The sequence below is a fragment of the Oncorhynchus nerka genome, linkage group LG18 (genome assembly GCF_034236695.1).
Source record: "Oncorhynchus nerka isolate Pitt River linkage group LG18, Oner_Uvic_2.0, whole genome shotgun sequence".
Taxonomy (NCBI): Eukaryota; Metazoa; Chordata; class Actinopteri; order Salmoniformes; family Salmonidae; genus Oncorhynchus; species Oncorhynchus nerka.
Window position 1 is genome coordinate 69,576,315 of NC_088413.1, and position 25,056 is coordinate 69,601,370.

General features: G+C 43.9%; 1 protein-coding gene across 5 annotated transcripts in view; it reads left to right on the forward strand.

Annotated features, from left to right (window-relative positions):
• LOC115146513 (kinase D-interacting substrate of 220 kDa B-like) overlaps positions 1 to 25,056 on the forward strand; it is a 162,120-nt gene that overhangs the window by 106,039 nt on the left and 31,025 nt on the right. For all 5 annotated transcript variants that reach the window (XM_065004308.1, XM_065004311.1, XM_065004310.1 and 2 more), the window contains exon 24: positions 19,500 to 19,678. In XM_065004308.1, the coding sequence (XP_064860380.1) occupies positions 19,500 to 19,678 (179 nt within the window). The remainder of the gene's footprint in view (positions 1 to 19,499; positions 19,679 to 25,056) is intronic.

Here is a 25,056-nt window from a genome sequence, read left to right on the forward strand (position 1 = left end):
AGCAATGCTCCCCCATTACTCCATAGTCAATGCTTTGATTAAATCAGTAGACCTACACTATATATAAAAAAGTATGTGGACTCCCCTTCAAATTAGTGGATTTGGCTATTTCAGCCTCACCCGTTGCTGACAGGTGTATACAATCGAGCACACAGCCATGCAATCTGCATAGACAAACATTGGCAGTAGAATTGCCTTATTGAAGAGCTCAGTGACTTTCAACGAGGCACTGTCATAGGATGCCACCTTTCCAACAAGTAAGTTTGTCAAATTTCAGCCCTGCTAGAGCTGCCCCGGTCAAATGTAAGTGCTGTTATTGTGAAGTGGAAATGTCTAGGAGCAACAACGGCTCAGCTGCGAAGTGGTAGGCCACAAAAGCTCACAGAACGGGACCGCCGAGTGCTGAAGCACGTAGCGTGTAAAAATCGTCTGTTCTCGGTTGCAACACTCACTACCGGGTTCCAAACTGCCTCTGGAAGCAATGTTAGCACAATAACTGTTCATTGGGAGTTGCATTAAATGGGCCGAGCTGCCACACACAAGACTAAGATCACCATGCGCAATGCTGTGCAAAGTGTCGGCTGGAGTGGTGTAAAGCTTGCCATCATTGCACTCTGGAGCTGTGGTAACGCATTCTCTGAAGTGATGAATTATGCTTCCCCATCTGGCAGTCCGACGGACAAATCTGTGTTTGGCAGATGCCAAGAGAACGCTACCTGCCAACTGTAGGTTTTGTGGAGGAGTAATAATGGTCTGGGGCTGTTTTTCATGATTCGGGCTAGGCCCCTTATTTCCAGTGAAGGGAAATCTTTATGCTACACTCTACAATGACATTCTAGTGCTTCCAACTTTGTGGCAACAGTTTGGGGAAAGCCCTTTTTCTTTTTTTCTTTTTTATATTTGACCCCTTGTCTCATCGCTGCAACTCCTGTATGGACTCGGGAGAGGCGAAGGTCGAGAGCCGTGCGTTCTCCGAAACACAACCCAACCAAGCCGCACTGCTCCTTGACACAATGCCTACAACCCGGGAGTCAGCCGCACCAATGTGTCGGAGGAAAAACTGTGCACCTGGTGACCGTGTCAGAGTGAACTGCGCCCGGCCCACCACAGGAGACGCTAGTGCGCAATGGGACAAGGACATCCATGCCAGCCAAACCCTCCCCTAACCCGGATGATGCTGGGCCAACAGAGCTTGGACTTGAACCCAGAATCTCTAGTGGCACAGCTAGCAATGCGATGCAGAGCCTTAGACCACTGCACAACTCGGGAGGCCCGGGGGAAAGCCCTTTTCTGTTTCAGCATGACAATGCCTCCATGCACAAAGCGAGGTTCATACAGAAATGGTTTGTCGAGATCGATGTGGAAGAACTTGACTGGCCTGCACAGATGCCTGACCTCAACCCTATCGGATAACTTTGGGATGAATTGGAACGCTGGCTGCGAGCCAGGCCTAATCGCCCAAAATCAGTGTCCGACCTCACTAATGCTCTTGGCTGAATGGAAGCAAGTCTCCGCAGCAATGTTCCAACATCTAGTGGAAAGCTTTCCTAGAAGAGTGGAGGCTGTTATAGCAGCAAAGGGGGGACCAACTCTATATTAATGCCCATGATTTTAGAATGAGCTGGTGTCCACACACTTTTTGGCCATGTAATGTATATCATTATCTTTCAAAATGCCATAGAAGTATAATTTTTGCTTTTAAAACAATACAATCTGTTTTCTTTTATCATATTTTGGACCAGCGTGATGCTGTCTCCACTAGCCTAACTATTGTTCCTGCAGTGAGGAGGATTCACTATATTCATCAAATGTTTTCATCATTTATCTGTAGATAATCGCCAAAAAGCCTACCATTAAGCAAATGAGGGAGCCAAATGAACAGCACTCTTACCGATTCAATTCGGTAGACTTCTGAAGAGTAACTCACTTTAACATCACTGTCTGGCAAGTCCTGATGAACTTCATATCGAAAATACAAACAAGATCTTTAGTTTTCCCAATGCGATACCATGGATATATAAGTGTGTTGTATAATTTATGAATGGGAAGGTTATATGAGATCGTCTTAATTCAGTCAGTTCAACACCTTTAATAAACGAGTCAAGCTAGGGTTCAGGTTGGGGGATGTAAAATATATTAAGGTAAAATATATTAAAAATATATTTGATGAAACATTGAATTTGGCTTTACTGCTATTAGCCAATGCAAATGCATTAAATAACAGCTTCATATGGATAAACAGATCGTCCCCAAAAATTCTAAAGGAAGTATGTTCTGAAGTGTCTGTCCTACATCTGAGAGCTCTAACAAATATCAGGAAACAATTTTTGAAAATGTATTTAACCCCTTATTTTAGGCACTAAACTATCTACATATATACTTCATGTACCTGTCTACCTTGAGACTTGTCTTGTGAGGCTTGTAGTGGTGGAAAACAACCAACATATACATGTTTGTGAGACAAACAGAGGAGTAATACTGTATTTGTGTGTATCCCAAACTGTTCCGACGCTACTGAAGTTGTCACATCGGATGGATCGACTTCAGACGAGTCCCCTGGAATACCACTGTGTTTGTGAGAGTCTCATCTTTCATTAGAGGGGTCAAAATAGTTTTCTAGTCCAAACTGTCTGGACCGAATGTTGTCGTAGGAAGACCGATTTTCGGTACGTCTCATGGTCTGACAAACACCGCTCTATATCTGTGGCTTTTCACAGCAGATGAGGAAGGGTGACATCAGCGGATGAGGAAGGGTGACATCAGCGGATGAGGAAGGGTGACATCAGCAGATGAGGAAGGGTGACATCAGCGGATGAGGAAGGGTGACATCAGCAGATGAGGAAGGGTGACATCAGCAGATGAGGAAGGGTGACATCAGCGGATGAGGAAGGGTGACATCAGCGGATGAGGAAGGGTGACCTCAGCAGATGAGGAAGGGTGACATCAGCAGATGAGGAAGGGTGACATCAGCGGATGAGGAAGGGTGACATCAGCAGATGAGGAAGGGTGACATCAGCGGATGAGGAAGGGTGACATCAGCGGATGAGGAAGGGTGACATCAGCGGATGAGGAAGGGTGACATCAGCGGATGAGGATGGGTGACATCAGCGGATGAGGAAGGGTGACATCAGCGGATGAGGAAGGGTGACATCAGCGGATGAGGAAGGGTGACATCAGCGGATGAGGAAGGGTGACATCAGCGGATGAGGAAGGGTGACATCAGCGGATGAGGAGGGGTGACATCAGCGGATGACGAAGGGTGACATCAGCAGATGAGGAAGGGTGACATCAGCGGATGCCGTGGATTGAGACGCAGGAAAATACATGCAAAAAACAACATGCAAAAACACCTGAATTCTCTAGTTTTAACCTACTGATTTGGATGGGAATTGTTTTATTATGCTAATTAGGTTTCCACGGGGCCGCAGATACCGGCTCTAGAGGACTAAGAGGAACGTTCCAGAGAGACATCAACATGGCTACAGTAGACTAGGAATGTCAGGTGTCTTTTTTTATAGCTTTTGTTTTTGCAGACTATCAACAGTAGTCAGCATATTTCTAGTATGTTCACAATTGAAGGTTTACTTTTATAAATCCCTTTGCCTAAAATAAATAAGCTCCGTGAGTAGAACTTCTGGACAGCTTGCGTGTGCATCTACTTGTACTGCTCGAGAAGTTGTGACTCGCATGATGGTATGGTGGTGCTTGAATGAACGGCCAACCATATTGCTCAAATAGCATGACATTTACGGGTGTTGGTCTTCAATGGTAGACTGTGGCAGAGCAGGTAAATGTTGAACTGGAATGCAAAAATGCCCATGAAAGTTGACTGATGAGATGCTCTGGCTCAGCACGTGTTTTTACTGGCCCCGTTAATGTCGGACTCTCCATACGAAATAAAGTCAATGAATGTCACGGAAAACAATCTGTTAAGTGGATTTCGACTCGTCGTTAACACACTATATGGGACGTGCAAATTCATGCTCTCTCCCTCCACGTAAAGAAATTAGACTACAACCACAGCTCACACAACACACACACCCAGGTACCTAGAGGCATGACAGACATCAGGTCTATCAATAGATCGCCAGAAGATGCACATCATTCATTCTAGCGGGAGAGGGCTCAGCAGACTTTTTTTCTTCTGACTAGCGAATTGAAAAGTGGCCTAGTTAATTTAAGTGGAAAAAGTACCCGGCTGAAAATGAGTCTGTAATCGGCTGTGTAGCCGACAGGGTAAATCAAGGAAAGACTAAACATAATCAGAACATAAGGAATCAAACTGCCCAGTTATATGTTGTGCTTGTTTTTTTAACCTGTGACTACACCGTGTGACTACACTGTGTGACTACACGGTTATCACTTTTGCTTTGTCTGCTATTGTATATGCTAGTGTGTGGTGAGCCCATGAGCATTTGTGTGGGTGAGTGAGCATGTTAATGCTGGCGTCTGTCTCTCTGGATGTGCCTGTGGACATGTCAGTGATCTCCCTCCCTCTCTATTGTGCCGTGAGTGGGAGAAGGTGGCAGGGGTATTATAAATAGAAGTGCTGGGTTGCGAGGGTCAGGGTGACTTCCTTGTCACAGGGCCTAGTGCACATTCAACCCCCTCTAACGTTGAGATGGCACCCAGGCCCACAAAGGTCAAATGGGGGCAAGCAAGCATAGAGGAAAGGATGGTCACTAGAGATAAAGGTGTGTAGAGGAAAGGATGGTCACTAGAGATAAAGGTGTGTGGAGGAAAGGATGGTCACTAGAGATAAAGGTGTGTGGAGGAAAGGATGGTCACTAGAGATAAAGGTGTGTAGAGGAAAGGATGGTCACTAGAGATAAAGGTGTGTAGAGTAAATTATGATCACTAGAGATAAAGGTGTGTAGAGGAAAGGATGGTCACTAGAGATAAAGGTGTGTGGAGGAAAGGATGGTCACTAGAGATAAAGGTGTGTAGAGGAAAGGATGGTCACTAGAGATAAAGGTGTGTAGAGGAAAGGATGGTCACTAGAGATAAAGGTGTGTAGAGGAAAGGATGGTCACTAGAGATAAAGGTGTGTAGAGGAAAGCCTGGTGGTGAAAATGCCAACTCTCTCAGAAGTCTTTTTTGGAAAGCCCTCGATCTGGTTTTAAAAAGAACGAGGTTTCTTTCACCACAAGCATGTAAAAGCTGCTTCTTACTCTGACCGTAGTTATGCAGCCACTGTACAGAGTACTTGGTTGACGAGTTATACTTGGAATCATTCTTGAGAAGTTATTCTTGAGAATCCTGCTCTTAGCTGGCCCCTCTTTCTCCCTTTCCCAGAAGGAAAGGTGAATAGCGGCGAGGTGCAGAACTGAATCATCCCCAAATAGAACCATCTCTCTCTTTATGATTCTGTCTGACTCTTCACCAGGTCATCCTGTGTCTGAGGTATCTCCTCCTCATTGATGTTAAGGAAAGGATTACCTGTCGGGGCTGTTTTCATGGTTTTGCTAGAAAAGAACAAACTTTATTTACCGAGATGCATGAATCACTCATGGGTGATTTAGGACATGGGCTCGGTCCGGATGTTTGACTTCTCATATACCGTCTCCATCCTGACACGCATCAAACACCCACATTGACTGACTTCTCATATACCGTCTCCATCCTGACACGCATCAAACACCCACATTGACTGACTTCTCATATACCGTCTCCATCCTGACACGCATCAAACACCCACATTGACTGACTTCTCAGCTCAATTCATGTCAGGAATGCCTCATTTTATTACCATTTAGCCACAGTCAGCAGTGGACTGGAGTCCAAAATGTTCCCTTTTACATAAATCATCAAACTGGGCCCAGTTTCCTAATATCCTGTACAGGGTTTGTCAGGAATTGAGTTTATCTCCCTTGAATGAAGGGTTCAGCTAAGGTTTTTGAGGTCTGGAACGGGACGGTTTGTGTACAGATGAGTTTAATCATTTCAGAGAAATTCTGAATCCCAACCCCATTTCAGAGAGGCCATTCCAAGGCTGCAGCGTTTTATCAGAGTGGTATGTTTCTTATTATGCTGCATTTCTCTGCGGTCCATTTCAAATGCAAAGGTCCGGCTTAGTACATAGGAATGGAATTACAGGCTTAAACTTTGACACGAATGTATATGAAAAGCAAAATTGCTTTTAATGTCCGCTGGCATAGTGGAGAGAAGACGAGACCCAAGCAAAGAACGCATAATTCTGTAAATAACTCTTCTGAATTCAGCCGAAGAAACCACAGTTTAAGTAGAGGAAAACATGGTGTCATCTCAAGTGAAAACATATTTATTCTCTGCTTTTGTGTAGCCAGGGCTTGGTAAGCTCCTCTCGCAGAATAATACTCCACTCTGGAGTGTTGTCACTATGAGGCCACGCTCCAGCCTGTCCGTCCGTTGGTTAGAGGCCTGTCCGTCCTTTTCTAGTTCTCCCGACTGCCCGTCGGCCTGAGGAAAGCACCAAGACCCGGGCTCACCATTGTGACTGACGACTGTTGTTCTCTTCACAGCCGAACATTCTTTCTCTTTATGGCCCCCCGAAAAACAAATGTGTGTTGGCATTTCGCTTCTCTCCGGGCCCCTTTATGGAAATGCTTTGAGCCTCATTGTGGGGCATCCGCACGTGGTCCACACACAGAGGGTGGCTGTAAGCAAAGTCAAGTGGCACATTCAGCGCCTGCAGAGAGAGGGGAGGAATTGAGGGAGAACTGTTCTCTTTCTCATCAGCTGCAGTATGTGGGAGTGTTTGAGGAGAAGAAAGGCTCGCTGAGCCAGCTTTGGGATCGATTAGCATTTGGAGAAGCCTAGAAACCTCCCAAGCACTAGGCGCTGCAACACAGAGACAGTGCATAAGAGCCTGTACTTGTAACGCAAAATCCCATCAATGGGGCTATTGTGAGAAACCGGCTGCAGGAATCCTGACGTGCTTTATTTCACTGTCTACAGCCTTTTAAAAGTAACATGTCGGCGTCTGGACTCGCCAAAGTGCAATCCTCCAGCTTGTCAGTCTCATGAAAGATGGCCTGATAGGAGTGGCTTTTTTTTCGATTGCCTATCTCCCTCCACCGGTGTCAAAAGCTATTAACATCAATGACTTAATGTCAAGGCCAACCACTCTTCCTCAATTGACTGAAAATCTGTCTCTTGAAGTGTCCCTTTCGCACGTTTGGTAGCAATTAAAAGGGCACTCTTCGTGCCACCGTAGGATGGTTAACATGTTGGATGGCGTTTAATGTGTTTTAGTTAACCTTTATTTAACTAGGCCAGTTAGTTAAGAACAAATTCTTATTTTACAATGACGGCCTACCCCGGCCAAACCCTCCCCTCCTAACCCAGACAACGCTGGGCCAATTGTGCGCCGCCCTGTGGGACTCCCGATCATGGCCGGTTGTGATACAGCCCGGGATCGAATCAGGGTCTGTAGTGACCCCTCTAGCACTAAGATGCAGTGCCTTAGACCACTGAGCCACTTGGGAGTGTTACACCAGATAATAAACCCATACCATCATGTGAACCTGTCTGATTTCCCTGACCTGTGCTATTATCAGAACATGGCCACTGGTATGAAGAGGGATGACGTTTGGATGGCTCAGTCCCTTGTGGCTGCCAGCAGACAGTTCCAACTAGACAGCCTGGTGTGAATGAATGCTAGGAATGGGGTCTCGGTGCCACAGTGATGGATGCATTTACTTAGTCCATGCAGGCCCTTCTAGTTGTCTTTGGAAGATGCTGGTAACATCATGTGTGCTGTGAGCCTTAATGTACCAGAGTCAATAGAAGACTCCTCTAAGTACTGACATGTGTAACTCTATCTCAGTAAAAGTATGCTTGACTCTCCTCTAGGGCTGTGACGATACCAGTATCCCAATATTTTTTCCAGGGCAAAAATCAAAACAGGAAGCAGACCAAACTCTTTGGTCCTTTTAAAAAGTATTGTGTGAAATACGTGTTATAGGGAGTTAATAATGTATTCATCCATTTGTGATATAAAACATCCATAATCGGTGACTTCTGAGGGGAAGGATTCAGAATACGTTTGTGTGGCCACATTCATTTGCCATTCTTTGGCATAATCTTTTTAAACTGGGCTTTCTTAAGAAAGACAACGCATCACTTAAGATTCTTTAGATAGATGGGCAGTAGTGGAGTATGTACTCTGTGTAACCACTGTCCCTCTCAGTGGCGTGTGTGTGTGTGTGTACATGTGTCACTGGCTCCTGTTGTTCTCCGTCTTTGAGCACACAAATAAACATAGAGCCAAGCTGGACTGCTGAACAGCACAAGGCTCTCAGCGTGAGGGAAATGGAGTCAAACTCACATTCCCTCATTACCATGCATCTATCTATGGAAATCCCCATCGGCACTGAGCATCCCAGGTGTGTGTGGTAGTGGACACCAATGTTCCCTCAATTTTCGGAGGGCACTGAGCAAATTTGAGGTCTTGTGAGCAGAAACTTGAACATTGTGTGAATTTTGTGCAACTTCCAGTGAGTATTTACAGTAAACGCTGAGGCTGTACCCTTACAGTTTTAGACCGTAGCCAATGGGCTATTGTGTCTATTTGAGAATAGTATAGGCCTACCAACAAAACCAATGGAGTAAATCCCATAACATTTTCACATGGAAATAGATTTTGATTTCCATAGTATAACCTACAGTAGCCTAAATGTGGTGTTCAATGCAGGCCTACACTGCATGAGACATTTTAACAATGAATGGCTTGACATTAATTAAGGATTTTTTTTACTTGGACTGTAATACCACGGGCCAAATAGTTGACTGTAGATTGTGTTGTATGATGTAAGAAACCACTTTACAAAATACAATGAATGAGTATTACCATACAGAGAATTAGACAGTAGGCTACACCTCTGCATATTGGCTTATTTTCATATTCAAGCCCGTATCAAAATACAACACTGCCCTTTTAATTCAGACATAAGCTTTTTACTTGACTGGCTTTTCAAAGACAGCTTGAAATGTAGCATACATGTTTTGTGCTCTTTTAGGAAGCAGTAACTCCCCATTGCTGAGCTGTGCTTATCTACAACTGGGCTAATAACTCACTAACTTGCGCATTCACTTGCGGGCGATTGAAAGATCGCTCTTTGGCTGCCCTGCCTATAGAATTCTATTTAATTGAATTCTACTCCATTGCGCTCTGACTCTGCCTACAACAAAATCAGAGACTCAATCTTGCAAAGTTAGATTTGTTTTGGTTTGTTGCATTGAAAAGGGGCTGCTATAATGTTGATTCGATCACAGAAAAAAACGATCTATAGTGCAAACTAATGGGGCAAACTTAATGAAATTCAATCTCTTGCGTCTCTGCGCAGCGTAGCATTTCTTCTGCCCAGCGTAGCATTTCTTCTGCCCAGCGTAGGATTTCTTCTGCCCAGCGTAGCATTTCTTCTGCCCAGCGTAGCATTTCTTCTGCGCCGCATAGCATTTCTTCTGCGCAGCGTAGCATTTCTTCTGCCCAGCATTTCTTCTGCGCAGCGTAGCATTTCTTCTGCCCAGCGTAGCATTTCTTCTGCGCAGCGTAGCATCTCTTCTGCGCAGCGTAGCATTTCTTCTGCCCAGCGTAGCATTTCTTCTGCCCAGCGTAGCATTTCTTCTGCGCAGCGTAGCATCTCTTCTGCCCAGCGTAGCATTTCTTCTGCCCAGCGTAGCATTTCTTCTGCGCAGCGTAGCATCTCTTCTGCGCAGCGTAGCATTTCTTCTGCCCAGCGTAGCATTTCTTCTGCCCAGCGTAGCATTTCTTCTGCCCAGCGTAGCATTTCTTCTGCATCTCTTCTGCAGCGTAGCATCTCTTCTGCCCAGCGTAGCATTTCTTCTGCCCAGCGTAGCATTTCTTCTGCGCAGCGTTTCTTCTGCCCAGCATCTCTTCTGCGCAGCGTTTCTTCTGCGCAGCATTTCTTCTGCCCAGCGTAGCATCTCTTCTGCGCAGCGTAGCATTTCTTCTGCGCAGCGTAGCATTTCTTCTGCCCAGCGTAGCATTTCTTCTGCGCAGCGTAGCATTTCTTCTGCGCAGCGTAGCATTTCTTCTGCCCAGCGTAGCATTTCTTCTGCGCAGCGTAGCATCTCTTCTGCCCAGCGTAGCATTTCTTCTGCCCAGCGTAGCATTTCTTCTGCCCAGCGTAGCATCTCTTCTGCCCAGCGTAGCATCTCTTCTGCCCAGCGTAGCATCTCTTCTGCCCAGCGTAGCATTTCTTCTGCCCAGCGTAGCATTTCTTCTGCCCAGCGTAGCATTTCTTCTGCCCAGGGTAGCATCACTTCTGCCCAGCGTATCTCTTCTGCATCTCTTCTGCCCAGCGTAGCATCTCTTCTGCCCAGCGTATTTCTTCTGCAGGGTCATCTCTTCTGCCCAGCGTAGCATCTCTTCTGCGCAGCGTAGCATCTCTTCTGCGCAGCGTAGCATTTCTTCTGCCCAGCGTAGCATTTCTTCTGCCCAGCGTAGCATCTCTTCTGCGCAGCGTAGCATCTCTTCTGCGCAGCGTAGCATTTCTTCTGCCCTTCTGCGCAGCGTAGCATTTCTTCTGCCCAGCGTAGCATTTCTTCTGCCCAGCGTAGCATCTCTTCTGTAGCATCTCTTCTTCTGCCCAGCGTAGCATCTCTTCTGCTCTTCTGCGCAGCGTAGCATTTCTTCTGCCCAGCGTAGCATTTCTTCTGCGCAGCGTAGCATCTCTTCTGCGCAGCGTAGCATTTCTTCTGCCCAGCGTAGCATTTCTTCTGCCCAGCGTAGCATTTCTTCTGCACAGCAGTCCTGGTGCAAGTGCGCCGCTGCTCACATACGCAGTTTAGAGGGAACATTGGTGGACATTGTGTGTTTGGTAGTGGGCTGTGTGTAGTGTATGTTTGAGACTGTGTGTGTTTGGTAGTGGGCTGTGTGTTTTGTATGTTTGAGACTGTGTGTGTTTGGTAGTTGGCCATGTGCTTTGTATGTTTGAGACTGTGTGTTTGGTAGTGGACCGTGTGTTTTGTATGTTTGAGACTGTGTGTGTTTGGTAGTGGACCATGTGTTTGGTAGTGAGATAAGAGTATCAAGATGGTGTCGATAGACATTGCGGCTCTGTTTCTGGCTCCAAAAGCAACTTTGCAGTATTTTATTTATTTATGTTTGTTATTCCTCACATTATAAGTCCAGAGAGACATCAGAGACTGTAACATACTCTGTTTCACAGAATAATGGCTCTCTCTGGATATACAGTACTGTCCCCGTCCATACAGCCAGCTGGGTTTTCAGTGCATTGTGCGGATAGGAATAAATAAAGAACTCTCAGGGAAGAAGAAAGGTGAAGGTGTATGTTTCATAAATAACTCCTCATGGTGTGATTGTGGAAATGTACAGGAACTCAAGTCTTTTTGTTCACCCGAGCTAGTATTTTTTAAATTCTACCTTTATTTAACTAGGCAAGTAAGTTAAGAACAAATTCTTATTTTCAATGACGGCCTAGGAACAGTGGGTTAACTGCCTGTTCAGGGGCAGAACGACAGATTTGTACCTTGTCAGCTCGGGGATTTGAACTTGCAACCTTTCGGTTACTAGTCCAACGCTCTAACCACTAGGCTACCCTCACAATCAAATGCCGATCACATTACCTCCTGAGAGAATTCTCTTCGGTCATGGTTACAGCCGTGTAAATTCCCACCCAAGCTGAAACCACAACGGTTCTCAAGGAACTGCACTAGACTTTGTGTAAACTGGAAACCGCATACCCTGTGGCCGTGGGACTTTAATAAAGCAAATCGGAGGAAAAAGCTACCGAACACATTACCTGCAGTACGCTCGCTTCAGAAACTCTTGACCATTATTACTCTCCCTTCCGGGATGGCTACGAGGCCATCCCCAACCCTCCCTTCGGCAAATCAGATCACGACTCCATTCTGCTCCTCCTTTCCTATAGGTAGAAACTCAAACAGGAAGTACACATGCCAAGGTTTATTCAACGCTGATCTGACCAATCAGAATCCATGCTTCAAGATTGTTTTGATCACGTGGACTGGGATATGTTCCAGGTTGCCTCTGAGAATAACATTGATGTATACACTGACACGGTGACTGAGTTCATCAAGAAGTGTAAAAGGGATCTTGTTCCCACTGTGACGATTTAAAAACTATCAAAACCAAAAACTGTGGATAGATGGCAGCATTCGTGCAAAGCTAAAAGCACGAACTACTACATTTAACCACGGCAAGAATATGGTTGAATACGAATTGCAAATATGGTTGAATACAAACAGTCCAGTTATGCCCTCCGTAAGGAAATCAAACAGGCAAAATGTCAGTACAAAGTGGAGTCGCAATTCAACTGCTCAGACACAAGACATACAGTATGTGGCTGGAACTCCAAACAATCACGGATTCTAAAGGGAAAACCAGCCACGTCACAGACACTGACGACGTCTTGCTCCCGGACGAGCTAAACACCTTCTTTGCCCGCTTCGAGGATAACACAGCGCCACTGACGTGGGCCGTTCCAGAGGACTATGAGCTCTCGTTCTCCGTGGCCAACATGAGTTAGACATTTAAGCGTGTTAACTCTCGCATGGCTGCAGGTCCAGACGATATCCCTAGCCTTGTCTTCAGGGCATGTGCAGACCAGCTGGCTGGAGTGTTTCCAGACATATTCAATCTCTCCCTATCCCAGTCTGCTGTCCCCACTTGCTTCAAGATGTCTACCATGATTCCTGTACCCAAGAAAGTGAAGGTAACTGAACTAAATGACTATCGCCCTGTAGCACTCACTGCTGTCATCATGAAGTGCTTTGAGAGGCTGGTTAAGGATCATATCACCTCCACCTTACCCAACATTCTAGACCCACTGCAATCACAGCATTCTTATCGGCAGACTCAATAGCCTTGGCTTCTCAAATGACTGCCTCGCCTGGTTCATCAACTACTTCTCAGACAGTGAGTTCAGTGTGTCAAATCCGAGGGCCTGTTTTCCGGACCTCTGGCTGTCTCTATGGGGCTATCACTGGGCTCAATTCTCGGGCCGACTCTTTTCTCAGTGTATATCAATGATGTCGCTCTTGCTGCTGGTGATTCTCTGATCCACCTCTACGCAGACGACACCATTCTGTTTGCATCTGGCCCTTCTTTGAACACTGCTAACAAACCTCCAAACGAGCTTCAACGTCATATAACACTCCTTCCGTGGCCTCCAACTGCTTTTAAATGCTAGTAAAACTAAGTGCATGCTCTTCAACCGATTGCTTGTGGAAGACTTCCTGAAACGGTTGACCCAAGTTAAACAATTTTAAGGCAATGCTACCAAATACTAATTGAGTGTATGTAAACTTCTGACCCACTGGGAATGTGATGAAAGAAATAAAAGCTGAAATAAATCATTCTCTCTACTATTATTCTGACATTTCACATTCTTAAAATAAAGTGGTGATCCCAACTGACCTAAAACAGGGAATTGTTACTAGGATTAAATGTCAGGAATTGTGAAAAACTGAGTTTAAATGTATTTGGCTAAGATGTATGTAAACTTCCGACTTCAACTGTACATAGACATGCAACACTAGTCATTTTAATAATGGAACACTGATCACTTTAATAATGTTTACGTGCTGTTTTACTAATTTCATATGTATATACTGAATTGTAGTCAAGGCCTATTCTGTTCAACTATTTCTGTACATATACTATTCTATCCTACGTGTTCTACAGATAGATTATATAGTATACAGTGGGGCAAAAAAGTATTTAGTCAACCACCAATTGTGCAAGTTCTCCCACTTAAAAAGACGAGAGAGGCCTGTAGAACTATGACAGACAAAATGAGAAAAAACAATCCAGAAAATCACATTGTAGGATTTTTTATGATATGTTTTGCAAATTATGGTGGAAAATAAGTATTTGGTCACCTACAAACAAGCAAGATTTTGGGATCTCACAGACCTGTAACTTCTTCTTTGAGGCTCCTCTGTCCTCCACTTGTTACCTGTAGTAATGGCACCTGTTTGAACTTGTTATCAGTGTAAAAGCAATAGGTAAGCAGCTTGGTTTGAAGAAATCAACTGTGGGAGCAATTATTAGGAAATGGAAGACATACAAGACCACTGATAATCTCCCTCGATCTGGGGCTCCACACAAGATCTCACCATGTGGGGTCAAAATGATCACAAGAACGGTGAGCAAAATCCCAGAACCACAAGGGGGGACCTAGTGAATGACCTGCAGAGAGCTGGGACCAAAGTAACAAAGCCTACCATCAGTAACACACTACGCCGCCAGGAACTCAAATCCTGCAGTGCCAGACGTGTCCCCCTGCTTAAGCCAGTACATGTCCAGGCCCATATGAAGTTTGCTAGAGAGCATTTGGATGATCCAGAAGAAGATTGGGAGAATGTCATATGGTCAGATGAAACCAAAATATAACTTCTTGGTAAAAACTCAACTCGTTGTGTTTGGAGGACAAAGAATGCTGAGTTGCATCCAAAGAACACCATACCTACTGTGAAGCATGGGGGTGGAAACATCATGCTTTGGGGCTGTTTTTCTGCAAAGGGACCAGGACGACTGATCCGTGTAAAGGAAAGAATGAATGGGGCCATGTATCATGAGATTTTGAGTGAAAACCTCCTACCATCAGCAACGGCATTGAAGATGAAACGTGGCTGGGTCTTTCAGCATGACAATGATCCCAAACACACCGCCCGGGCAACGAAGGAGTGGCTTCGTAAGAAGCATTTCAAGGTCCTGGATTGGCCTAGCCAGTCTCCAGATCTCAACCCCATAGAAAATCTTTGGAGGAAGTTGAAAGTCGTGTTGCACAGCAACAGCCGCAAAACATCACTGCTCTAGAGGAGATCTGCATGGAGGAATGGGCCAAAATACCAGCAACAGTGTGTGAAAACCTTGTGAAGACTTGCATAAAACGTTTGACCTCTGTCATTGCCAACAAAGGTATATAACAAAGTATTGAGATAAACTTTTGTCATTGACCAAATACTTATTTACCACCATAATTTGCAAATAAATCCATTAAAAATCCTAGAATGTAATTTTCTGGATTATTATTTTTTTTCATTTTGTCTATCATAGTTGAAGTGTATCTATGATGAAAATTACAGGCCTCATATTTTTAAGTGGGAGAACTTGCACAATTGGTGGCTGACTAAATACTTTTTTTGCCCCACTGTATCTGCATACTGTCCATAATGTCTATACATCCCATCATATACAGTGCATTCGGAAAGTATTCAGACTCCTTCCCTTTTTCCACATTTTGTTACGTTACAGCCTTATTCTAAAATTGATTTAATAATTTTTTTGCCTCATGAAACTACACACAACACCCCATAATGAAAAAGCAAAAACAGGTTTTTAGGCATTTTTGCTAATGTGTTAAAAATAAAAAACAGATACATTTGTATTCAGAGCCTTTGCTATGAGACTCTAAATGGAGCTCAGGTGCATCCTGTTTCCGTTGATAATTCTTCAGATGTTTCTACAACTTGATTGGGGTCCACCTGTGGTAAATTAAATTGATTGGAAATTATTTGGAAAGGCACACAAAGGCTCCATGGACAATTCCTTCTACCTCATGACATGGTTTTTGCTCTGACATGCATTGTGATCTGTGGGACCTTATTTAGACAGGTGTGTGCCTTTCCAAATCAATTGAATTTACCACAGCTGGACTCCAAGTTGTAGAAACAGGTTTTTGTCGAAGGAACAGATCTGGGCAAGGATACCAAAAACTTTCTGCAGCATTGAAGGTCCCCAAGAACACCGTGGTCTCATCATTCTTAAATGGATGAAGCTTGGAACCACCAAGGCTCTTCCTAGAGCTGACCGCCCAGCCTAACTGAGCAATCGGGGGAGAAGGGTTTTAGTCAGGGAGGTGACCAAGAACCCGATGGTCCCTCTGACAGAGTTCCACTGTGGAGATGGGAGAACCTTCCGGAAGGACAACCATCTCTGCAGCACTCCACCAATCACGCCTTTATGGTAGAGTGGCCAGATCCTCTGTTGAAGGCACATGACAGTTTGCTTGGAGCACCTAAACAACTCCCAGACCATGAGAAAGAAGATTCTCTGGTCTGATGAAACCAAGATTGAACTCTTTGGCCTGAATACCAAGCTTCACATCTGGATGAAACCTGGCACCATCCCTACGGTAAAGCATGGTGATGGCAGCATCATTCTGTGGGGATGTTTTTGAGCGGCAGGGACTGGGAGATTAGTCAGGATCGAGGGAAAGGTAAATGGAGCAAAGTACATAGAGATCCCAAATGATAACCTGCTCCAGAGCGCTCAGGACCTCGCACTGTGGCGAAGGTTCACCTTCCAACAGGACAACGATCCTAAGCGCACAGCCAAGACAATGCAGGAGTGGTGTCATCAAGGCAAAGGATGGCTACTTTGAGGAATCTCAAATATGAAATATATTTAGATTTGTTTAACACTTTTGGTTACTACATGATTTCATATGTGTTATTTCATAGTTTTGATGTCTTCACTATTCTACAATGTAGAAAATAGTTTTAAAAAATAAAGAAAAACCTTTGAATGAGTTGGTGTATCCAAAAGTTTGACTGCTACCTCCCTGGTCTTTGGTTGACTCTGTGTTTGAAATTCACTGTTCGACTGAGGGACCTTACAGATAATTATCTGTGTGGGGTACAGAGATGAGGTGGTCATTAAAACATCATGTTAAACACTGTTATTGCACACAGAGTGAGTCCATGCAACTTATTACGGTATGTGATTTGTTAAGGAAATGTATTCATGCTTGCAATAGCAAAGGGGTTGAATACTTATTGACTCAAGACATTTCAGCATTTCATGTTTAATTAATTTGTTACACATTTTTTTCTTCGAAAATCCTCAGTCCACTTTGTCATTATGGGATGTTGTGTGTTTGTAGTCCACAAAATTTCAAATTTACTCCATTTTAAATTGTAACAACAGAATGTGGGCAAAGTCAAGGGGTGTGAATACTTTCTGAAGCACGGTATATATTTATTTATATTTGGGATTTTGACATTACTTTTATGATATGTCTTAATTTTTATTTTATTTTTACTTTTGGATTATGTGTGATTTGTTATTGTATTGCTAGATATTGCTGCACTGTTGGAGCTAGAAACATAAGTGTTTCACTGCACCTGCTATAACATCTGCATAACAGTGTAAGCAACCAATAAACTTTGATTTGTTTTGGGCCACCACGAGCCGCCAGAACAGCTTCAATTTACCTTAGTGTAGATTCTACAAGTGTCTGGAACTCTATTGGAGGGATGCAACACCATTCTTCCACGAGAAATGCTCGTCTCAGGCGACGCTCCAGAATCTCCCATAATTATTCAAATGGGTTGAGATCTACTGACTGAGACACACACACGCACACACACACACTCTTTAAGCCCCCTATGCTCCTTTGAGACCCCTCTTTCAAAGTCACTGAGATCTCGTCCTCTTGCCATGGTAGCCAAAATAATGAGCAACTTGTCATTTTTATACATGTTAATTGTTTAACTCAGGAAGAACCACACTACTTTATCCCTCGTTTACTCAAGTGTTTCCTTTATTTTGTCATGATAATTTAATTGACACAGAAATGAACCACACTAATAACAATCTATGTAGACCTGTTCAGACTATTCTGACCCCTTTTCACCCAGGTTGATCAAGGTCAAATGTGGAGTAGCACAGTTAACCAGAACACGAGCTAGAGCAAATCATCACTGGTCTCTGCTACTGAGGTCTCTGAGTCAGGGGCTTGTAGACTGTGGATTGTGTGTCAGTAGGTGCAGAGACCACTGATTCTGTAACAGCATTTAACCATCTATACATCTGGTTGCGTGTGTGTGTTCCTGCTTGTGTGTGTGTGTATGCACTGTGTGGGTAAACCAACGATGCCTCGGAAGGTCTTAACCCCAGTCTGTCAACCCAGCAGATCTCAGCTCAGCTGGCCATTAAGATATCTGAGCTTCAATTGTGTAACGATTTCTCCTCCGCAAATTGAGTAAATTCGTCCTGTAGAAATGTGATTAGCTGACAGCAGCAAAGCTGGGCCCAGGCCAGGCTGTGAGCTCACTCACCCTCAGTTAGCTTAGCACAATGGTGCAGTGAGGGGCTAATCAACCAGCAGAGAGACCAACCTCTGTTCCTCCCCAAAAACAGATCAGGCAATGGGAAATACCCTCCAAATCCCAGCTTTCCCACAACTTAAAACACATAGACAGAGACCGAGAATTATACAGAGAGGGGAAAACGATAAGCAAAAGAAAGGTCTGTGTTCTGGAGAAAACTGCTCATTCATCTGATAAGGCCGACGCCCACACGGATGAATGATGAATGGCCTGAGACATGAATCTCACTGCGGTTCATATTTTCATGTCTGAATTATATTATTATGGGGGTTAAATGGATCAACAGATTACCAGTGATATATGTTGTTAATGTTTGCTTCCTGTCAGTTTTTCCTACCAAATCAAGTCACATAAACGTTTGATCCCTTTCTTGTTTTTATGACATCCATCCACACTCTCTAAAATGTAATATTTGAATTAGTTTTCATAAAAGGGTAGACATGCTGAGTTCCTCATGCATAATGATATGTGCTTTTCCAATTATATATTTCACTGATATGTACTTTTCACATTTTTACCTAATAATATATTCAGTGCTGCCTTAGAATGGATCAGGGGAGAACGACTGCACCCTCTCATTGAAGCCACAAAGTTCAAGGCCGACTGCGGTACTGCAATCTTAATAAATAAAATAAAGAAAGAAATTGGAGACAATCATGGAACCAATATTTGCCTCTATTACACCAGTCGGGCCTTCAATTTGATGTTCTCAGATGGGGCAGCACTGAGCTAGTCTGCAACGTCACTTCCTGGATTAGCTCAATCTGGCCATGATATGTCCACATAAATATCCCACACAAGATGCTATCTTAACCGACTTCCTTGGCTTCAAATGTGTATCGAGTCTTTACATAAGAATGAATGGTGTCACATGAACGATATGTGATGTTTTATGCTGTGGTTGAATAACTTTTCTAACAAGAACGACAATACTGGTTAAATGTATCTGATACCATTTTCTGGTGGTTGTGGGGGAAAGAACTTCACAAAGCAGTTGGTTCACCGTCCGTACATCTGCATGTAATGGATGGACCTGCATTGTCATTGAACGTTATCTTACAAACATCTCCATAAATATATATATTTACTTCGAGGCTACAAACAAAGCTGAAACATCCTCGCAGAAGGCTCCCATTTCAGCACAGCTTTTTAATGAGTCTGAGCAGCAGACCTCTGATTGCCATCCTCTTGTGCTTCCTCTGCTGTCAGACCCAGATAACAAACTGGATCGATCAGTCACCAACTAAATGGACTTCTCTCCCTTTGTGACACCAGAACAGCAAGAGTAGCGGTGACCGCTGCACGGCCCCTACTAGAGATAGACAAGCTATCTAAGTGTCATCTTTAACGATCTTCCCTCCTATTTCCCCTCTCTCTCATTTCCTCTTCTCTAGAATCTCCAAAAACATCCCCACCACCAAAGACGTGGAGCCCCTGTTGGAGATCGACGGGGACATCCGCAGCTTCGAGGTGTTCCTGTCCTCGCGGACACCCGTTCTCACGGCGAGCGACGTGGAGATGTTCCTTCCCTGCACCGTCAACCTGGACCCCAAACTCCGCGAGATCATTGCAGGTCCTTATATTTACACACAAGTACCACTTTTCACTATTACACTCAGTTAATTCAAAGACCTATAGGCCCTTATTCATAAAACATATCAGAGTAGCAGTGCTGACCCAGGATCAGGCCCCTCCTGTCAATGTAATCTTATTCATTATGATCTGGATCAGTTTTCCCTTTTAATGTCACCACTCCTACTGTGAGACTGTTTTTGGATACATGCCATTACCCAAAATGAATGTCAGTGTTCTGTCATGATATTCAATCTATCAATCATTCAATCAAATTATTTGTCATGTGCAGAATACAACTGGTGTAGACTTTACTGTGAAATGCTTGCTTATGGGCCCTTCCCAATGATGCAGACTTTAAAAATGGAATAGTAACACAAGGAATTAAATAAAATACACAAGAATGGAGCTTTATACAGGTATTACCAGTACCAGACCAGTGTGGAGCTATAAACAGGGAGTACCAGTACCAGACCAGTGTGGAGCTATATACAGGTATTACCAGTACCAGACCAGTGTGGATCTATATACATGTATTACCAGTACCAGATCAATGTGGATATATATATACAGGTATTACCAGTACCAGATCAATGTGGATATATATACAGTACCAGATCAATGTGGAGCTATATCCAGGTATTACCAGTACCAGATCAATGTGGATATATATACAGCTATTACCAGTACCAGATCAATGTGGAGCTATATACAGGTATTACCAGCACCAGATCAATGTGGATCTATATACAGGTATTACCAGTACCAGATCAATGTGGATCTATATACAGGTATTACCAGTACCAGATCAATGTGGAGCTATATACAGGTATTACCAGTACCAGATCAATGTGGAGCTATATACAGGTATTACCAGTACCAGATCAATGTGGAGCTATATACAGGTATTACCAGTACCAGATCAATGTGGAGCTATATACAGGTATTACCAGTACCAGATCAATGTGGAGCTATATACAGGTATTACCAGTACCAGATCAATGTGGAGCTATATACAGGTATTACCAGTACCAGATCAATGTGGAGCTATATACAGGTATTACCAGCACCAGATCAATGTGGAGCTATAAACAGGTATTACCAGTACCAGATCAATGTGGAGCTATATACAGGTATTACCAGTACCAGATCAATGTGGAGCTATATACAGGTATTACCAGTACCAGATCAATGTGGAGCTATATACAGGGAGTACCAGTACCAGATCAATGTGGTGCTATATACAGGTATTACCAGTACCAGATCAATGTGCAGAAATACAGCACGAGGTATTTAAGGTAGATATGTACATGAAGGCAGGGTAAAGTGACCAGGCATCAGGATAGATAATAATAAGGTATTTAAGGTAGATATGTACATGAAGGCAGGGTAAAGTGACCAGGCATCAGGATAGATAATAATAAGGTATTTAAGGTAGATATGTACATGAAGGCAGGGTAAAGTGACCAGGCATCAGGACAGATAATAATAAGGTATTTAAGGTAGATATGTACATGAAGGCAGGGTAAAGTGACCAGGCATCAGGACAGATAATAATAAGGTATTTAAGGTAGATATGTACATGAAGGCAGGGTAAAGTGACCAGGCATCAGGACAGATAATAATAAGGTATTTAAGGTAGATATGTACATGAAGGCAGGGTAAAGTGACCAGGCATCAGGACAGATAATAATAAGAGTCAAATAAAGAACAGAGTAGCAGCAGCAAATTGTATGTGATGGTGTGTGTATATGGTGTGTGAATATAGTCTAGTGAGTGTGTATATGGTGTGTGAATATAGTCTAGTGAGTGTGTATATATATAGTCTAGTGAGTGTGTGTATATAGTCTAGTGAGTGTGTGTATATAGTCTAGTGAGTGTGTGTATATAGTCTAGTGAGTGTGTATATATATAGTCTAGTGAGTGTGTATATATATAGTCTAGTGAGTGTGTGTATATAGTCTAGTGAGTGTGTATATATATAGTCTAGTGAGTGTGTATATATATAGTCTAGTGAGTGTGTGTATATATAGTCTAGTGAGTGTGTGTATATATAGTCTAGTGAATGTGTATATGGTGTGTATATAGTCTAGTGAGTGTGTGTATATATAGTCTAGTGAATGTGTATATGGTGTGTATAGAGTCTAGTGAGTGTGTGTATATATAGTCTAGTGAATGTGTATATGGTGTGTGAATATAGTCTAGTGAGTGTGTGTATATAGTCTAGTGAGTGTGTATATGGTGTGTCAATATAGTCTAGTGAGTGTGTGTATATAGTCTAGTGAGTGTGTATATGGTGTGTGAATATAGTCTAGTGAGTGTGTATATGGTGTGTGAATATAGTCTAGTGAGTGTGTGTATATAGTCTAGTGAGTGTGTATATGGTGTGTGAATATAGTCTAGTGAGTGTGTGTATATAGTCTAGTGAGTGTGTGTATATAGTCTAGTGAGTGTGTGTATATAGTCTAGTGAGTGTGTATATGGTGTGTGTATATAGTCTATGGTGTGTGTATATATAGTCTAGTGAGTGTGTATATATATAGTCTAGTGAGTGTGTATATATATAGTCTAGTGAGTGTGTGTATATAGTCTAGTGAGTGTGTATATGGTGTGTGTATATAGTCTATGGCGTGTGTATATATAGTCTAGTGAGTGTGTGTATATAGTCTAGTGAGTGTGTATATGGTGTGTGTATATAGTCTATGGTGTGTATATATAGTCTAGTGAGTGTGTGTATATAGTCTAGTGAGTGTGTATATGGTGTGTGTATATAGTCTAGTGAGTGTGTATATATATAGTCTAGTGAGTGTGTATATGGTGTGTATATATAGTCTAGTGAGTTTTTTAATTTTTTTTATTTCACCTTTATTTAACCAGGTAGGCTAGTTGAGAACAGGTTCTCATTTGCAACTGCGACCTGGCCAAGATAAAGCATAGCAGAGTGAACAGACAACACAGAGTTACACATGGAGTAAACAATTAACAAGTCAATAACACAGTAGAGAAAAAAAGGGGAGTCTATATACAATGTGTGCAAAAGGCATGAGGAGGTAGGCGAATAATTACAATATTGCAGATTAACACTGGAGTGATAAATGATCAGATGATCATGTACAGGTAGAGATATTTGTGTGCAAAAGAGCAGAAAAGTAAATAAATAAAAACTGTGGGGATGAGGTAGGTGAAAATGGGTGGGCTATTTACCAATAGATTATGTACAGCTGCAGCGATCGGTTAGCTGCTCAGATAGCTGATGTTTGAAGTTGGTGAGGGAGATAAAAGTCTCCAACTTCAGCGATTTTTTGCAATTCGTTCCAGTCACGGGCAGCAGAGTACTGGAACGAAAGGCGGCCGAATGAGGTGTTGGCTTTGGGGATGCTCAATGAGATACACCTGCTGGAGCGCGTGCTACGGATGGGTGTTGCCATCGTGACCAGTGAGCTGAGATAAGGCGGAGCTTTGCCTAGCATGGCCTTGTAGATGACCTGGAGCCAGTGGGTCTGGCGACGAATATGTAGCGAGGGCCAGCCGACTAGAGCATACAAGTCGCAGTGGTGGGTAGTATAAGGTGCTTTAGTGACAAAACGGATGGCACTGTGATAAACTGCATCCAGTTTGCTGAGAAGAGTGTTGGAAGCCATTTTGTAGATGACATCGCCGAAGTCGAGGATCGGTAGGATAGTCAGTTTTACTAGGGTAAGCTTGGCAGCGTGAGTGAAGGAGGCTTTGTTGCGGAATAGAAAGCCGACTCTTGATTTGATTTTCGATTGGAGATGTTTGATATGGGTCTGGAAGGAGAGTTTGCAGTCTAGCCAGACACCTAGGTACTTATAGGTGTTCACATATTCAAGGTCGGAACCATCCAGTGTGGTGATGCTAGTCGGGCAAGCGGGTGCAGGCAGCGATCGGTTGAAAAGCATGCATTTGGTTTTACTAGCGTTTAAGAGCAGTTGGAGGCCACGGAAGGAGTGTTGTATGGCATTGAAGCTCGATTGGAGGTTAGATAGCACAGTGTCCAGTGACGGGCCAAAAGTGTATAGAATGGTGTCGTCTGCGTAGAGGTGGATCAGGGAATCGCCCGCAGCAAGAGCAACATCATTGATATACACAGAGAAAAGAGTCGGCCCGAGAATTGAACCCTGTGGCACCCCCATAGAGACTGCCAGAGGACCGGACAACATGCCCTCCGATTTGACACACTGAACTCTGTCTGCAAAGTAATTGGTGAACCAGGCAAGGCAGTCATCCGAAAAGCCGAGGCTACTGAGTCTGCCGATAAGAATATGGTGATTGACAGAGTCGAAAGCCTTGGCAAGGTCGATGAAGACGGCTGCACAGTACTGTCTTTTATCGATGGCGGTTATGATGTCGTTTAGTACCTTGAGTGTGGCTGAGGTGCACCCGTGACCGGCTCGGAAACCAGATTGCATAGCGGAGAAGGTACGGTGGGATTCGAGATGGTCAATGACCTGTTTGTTGACTTGGCTTTCGAAGACCTTAGATAGGCAGGGCAGAATGGATATAGGTCTGTAACAGTTTGGGTCCAGGGTGTCTCCCCCTTTGAAGAGGGGGATGACTGCGGCAGCTTTCCAATCCTTGGGGATCTGGATAAGAGCGTCTGCTAAATGACTTAAATGTAAATGTAAATGTATCTCAGACGATATGAGAGAGAGGTTGAACAGGCTGGTAATAGGGGTTGCGACAATGGCGGCGGATAGTTTCAGAAATAGAGGGTCCAGATTGTCAAGCCCAGCTGATTTATACGGGTCCAGGTTTTGCAGCTCTTTCAGAACATCTGCTATCTGGATTTGGGTAAAGGAGAACCTGGAGAGGCTTGGGCGAGGAGCTGCGGGGGGGCCGGAGCTGTTGGCCGAGGTAGGAGTAGCCAGGCGGAAGGCATGGCCAGCCGTTGAGAAATGCTTGTTGAAGTTTTCGATAATCATGGATTTGTCGGTGGTGACTGTGTTCCCTAGCCTCAGTGCAGTGGGCAGCTGGGAGGAGGTGCTCTTGTTCTCCATGGACTTCAGTGTCCCAGAACTTTTTGGAGTTGGAGCTACAGGATGCAAACTTCTGCCTGAAGAAGCTGGCCTTAGCTTTCCTGACTGACTGCGTGTATTGGTTCCTGACTTCCCTGAACAGTTGCATATCGCGGGGACTGTTCGATGCTATTGCAGTCCGCCACAGGATGTTTTTGTGCTGGTCGAGGGCAGTCAGGTCTGGAGTGAACCAAGGGCTGTATCTGTTCTTAGTTCTGCATTTTTTGAACGGAGCATGCTTATCTAATATGGTGAGGAAGTTACTCTTAAAGAATGACCAGGCATCCTCAACTGACGGGATGAGGTCAATGTCCTTCCAGGATACCCGGGCCAGGTCGATTAG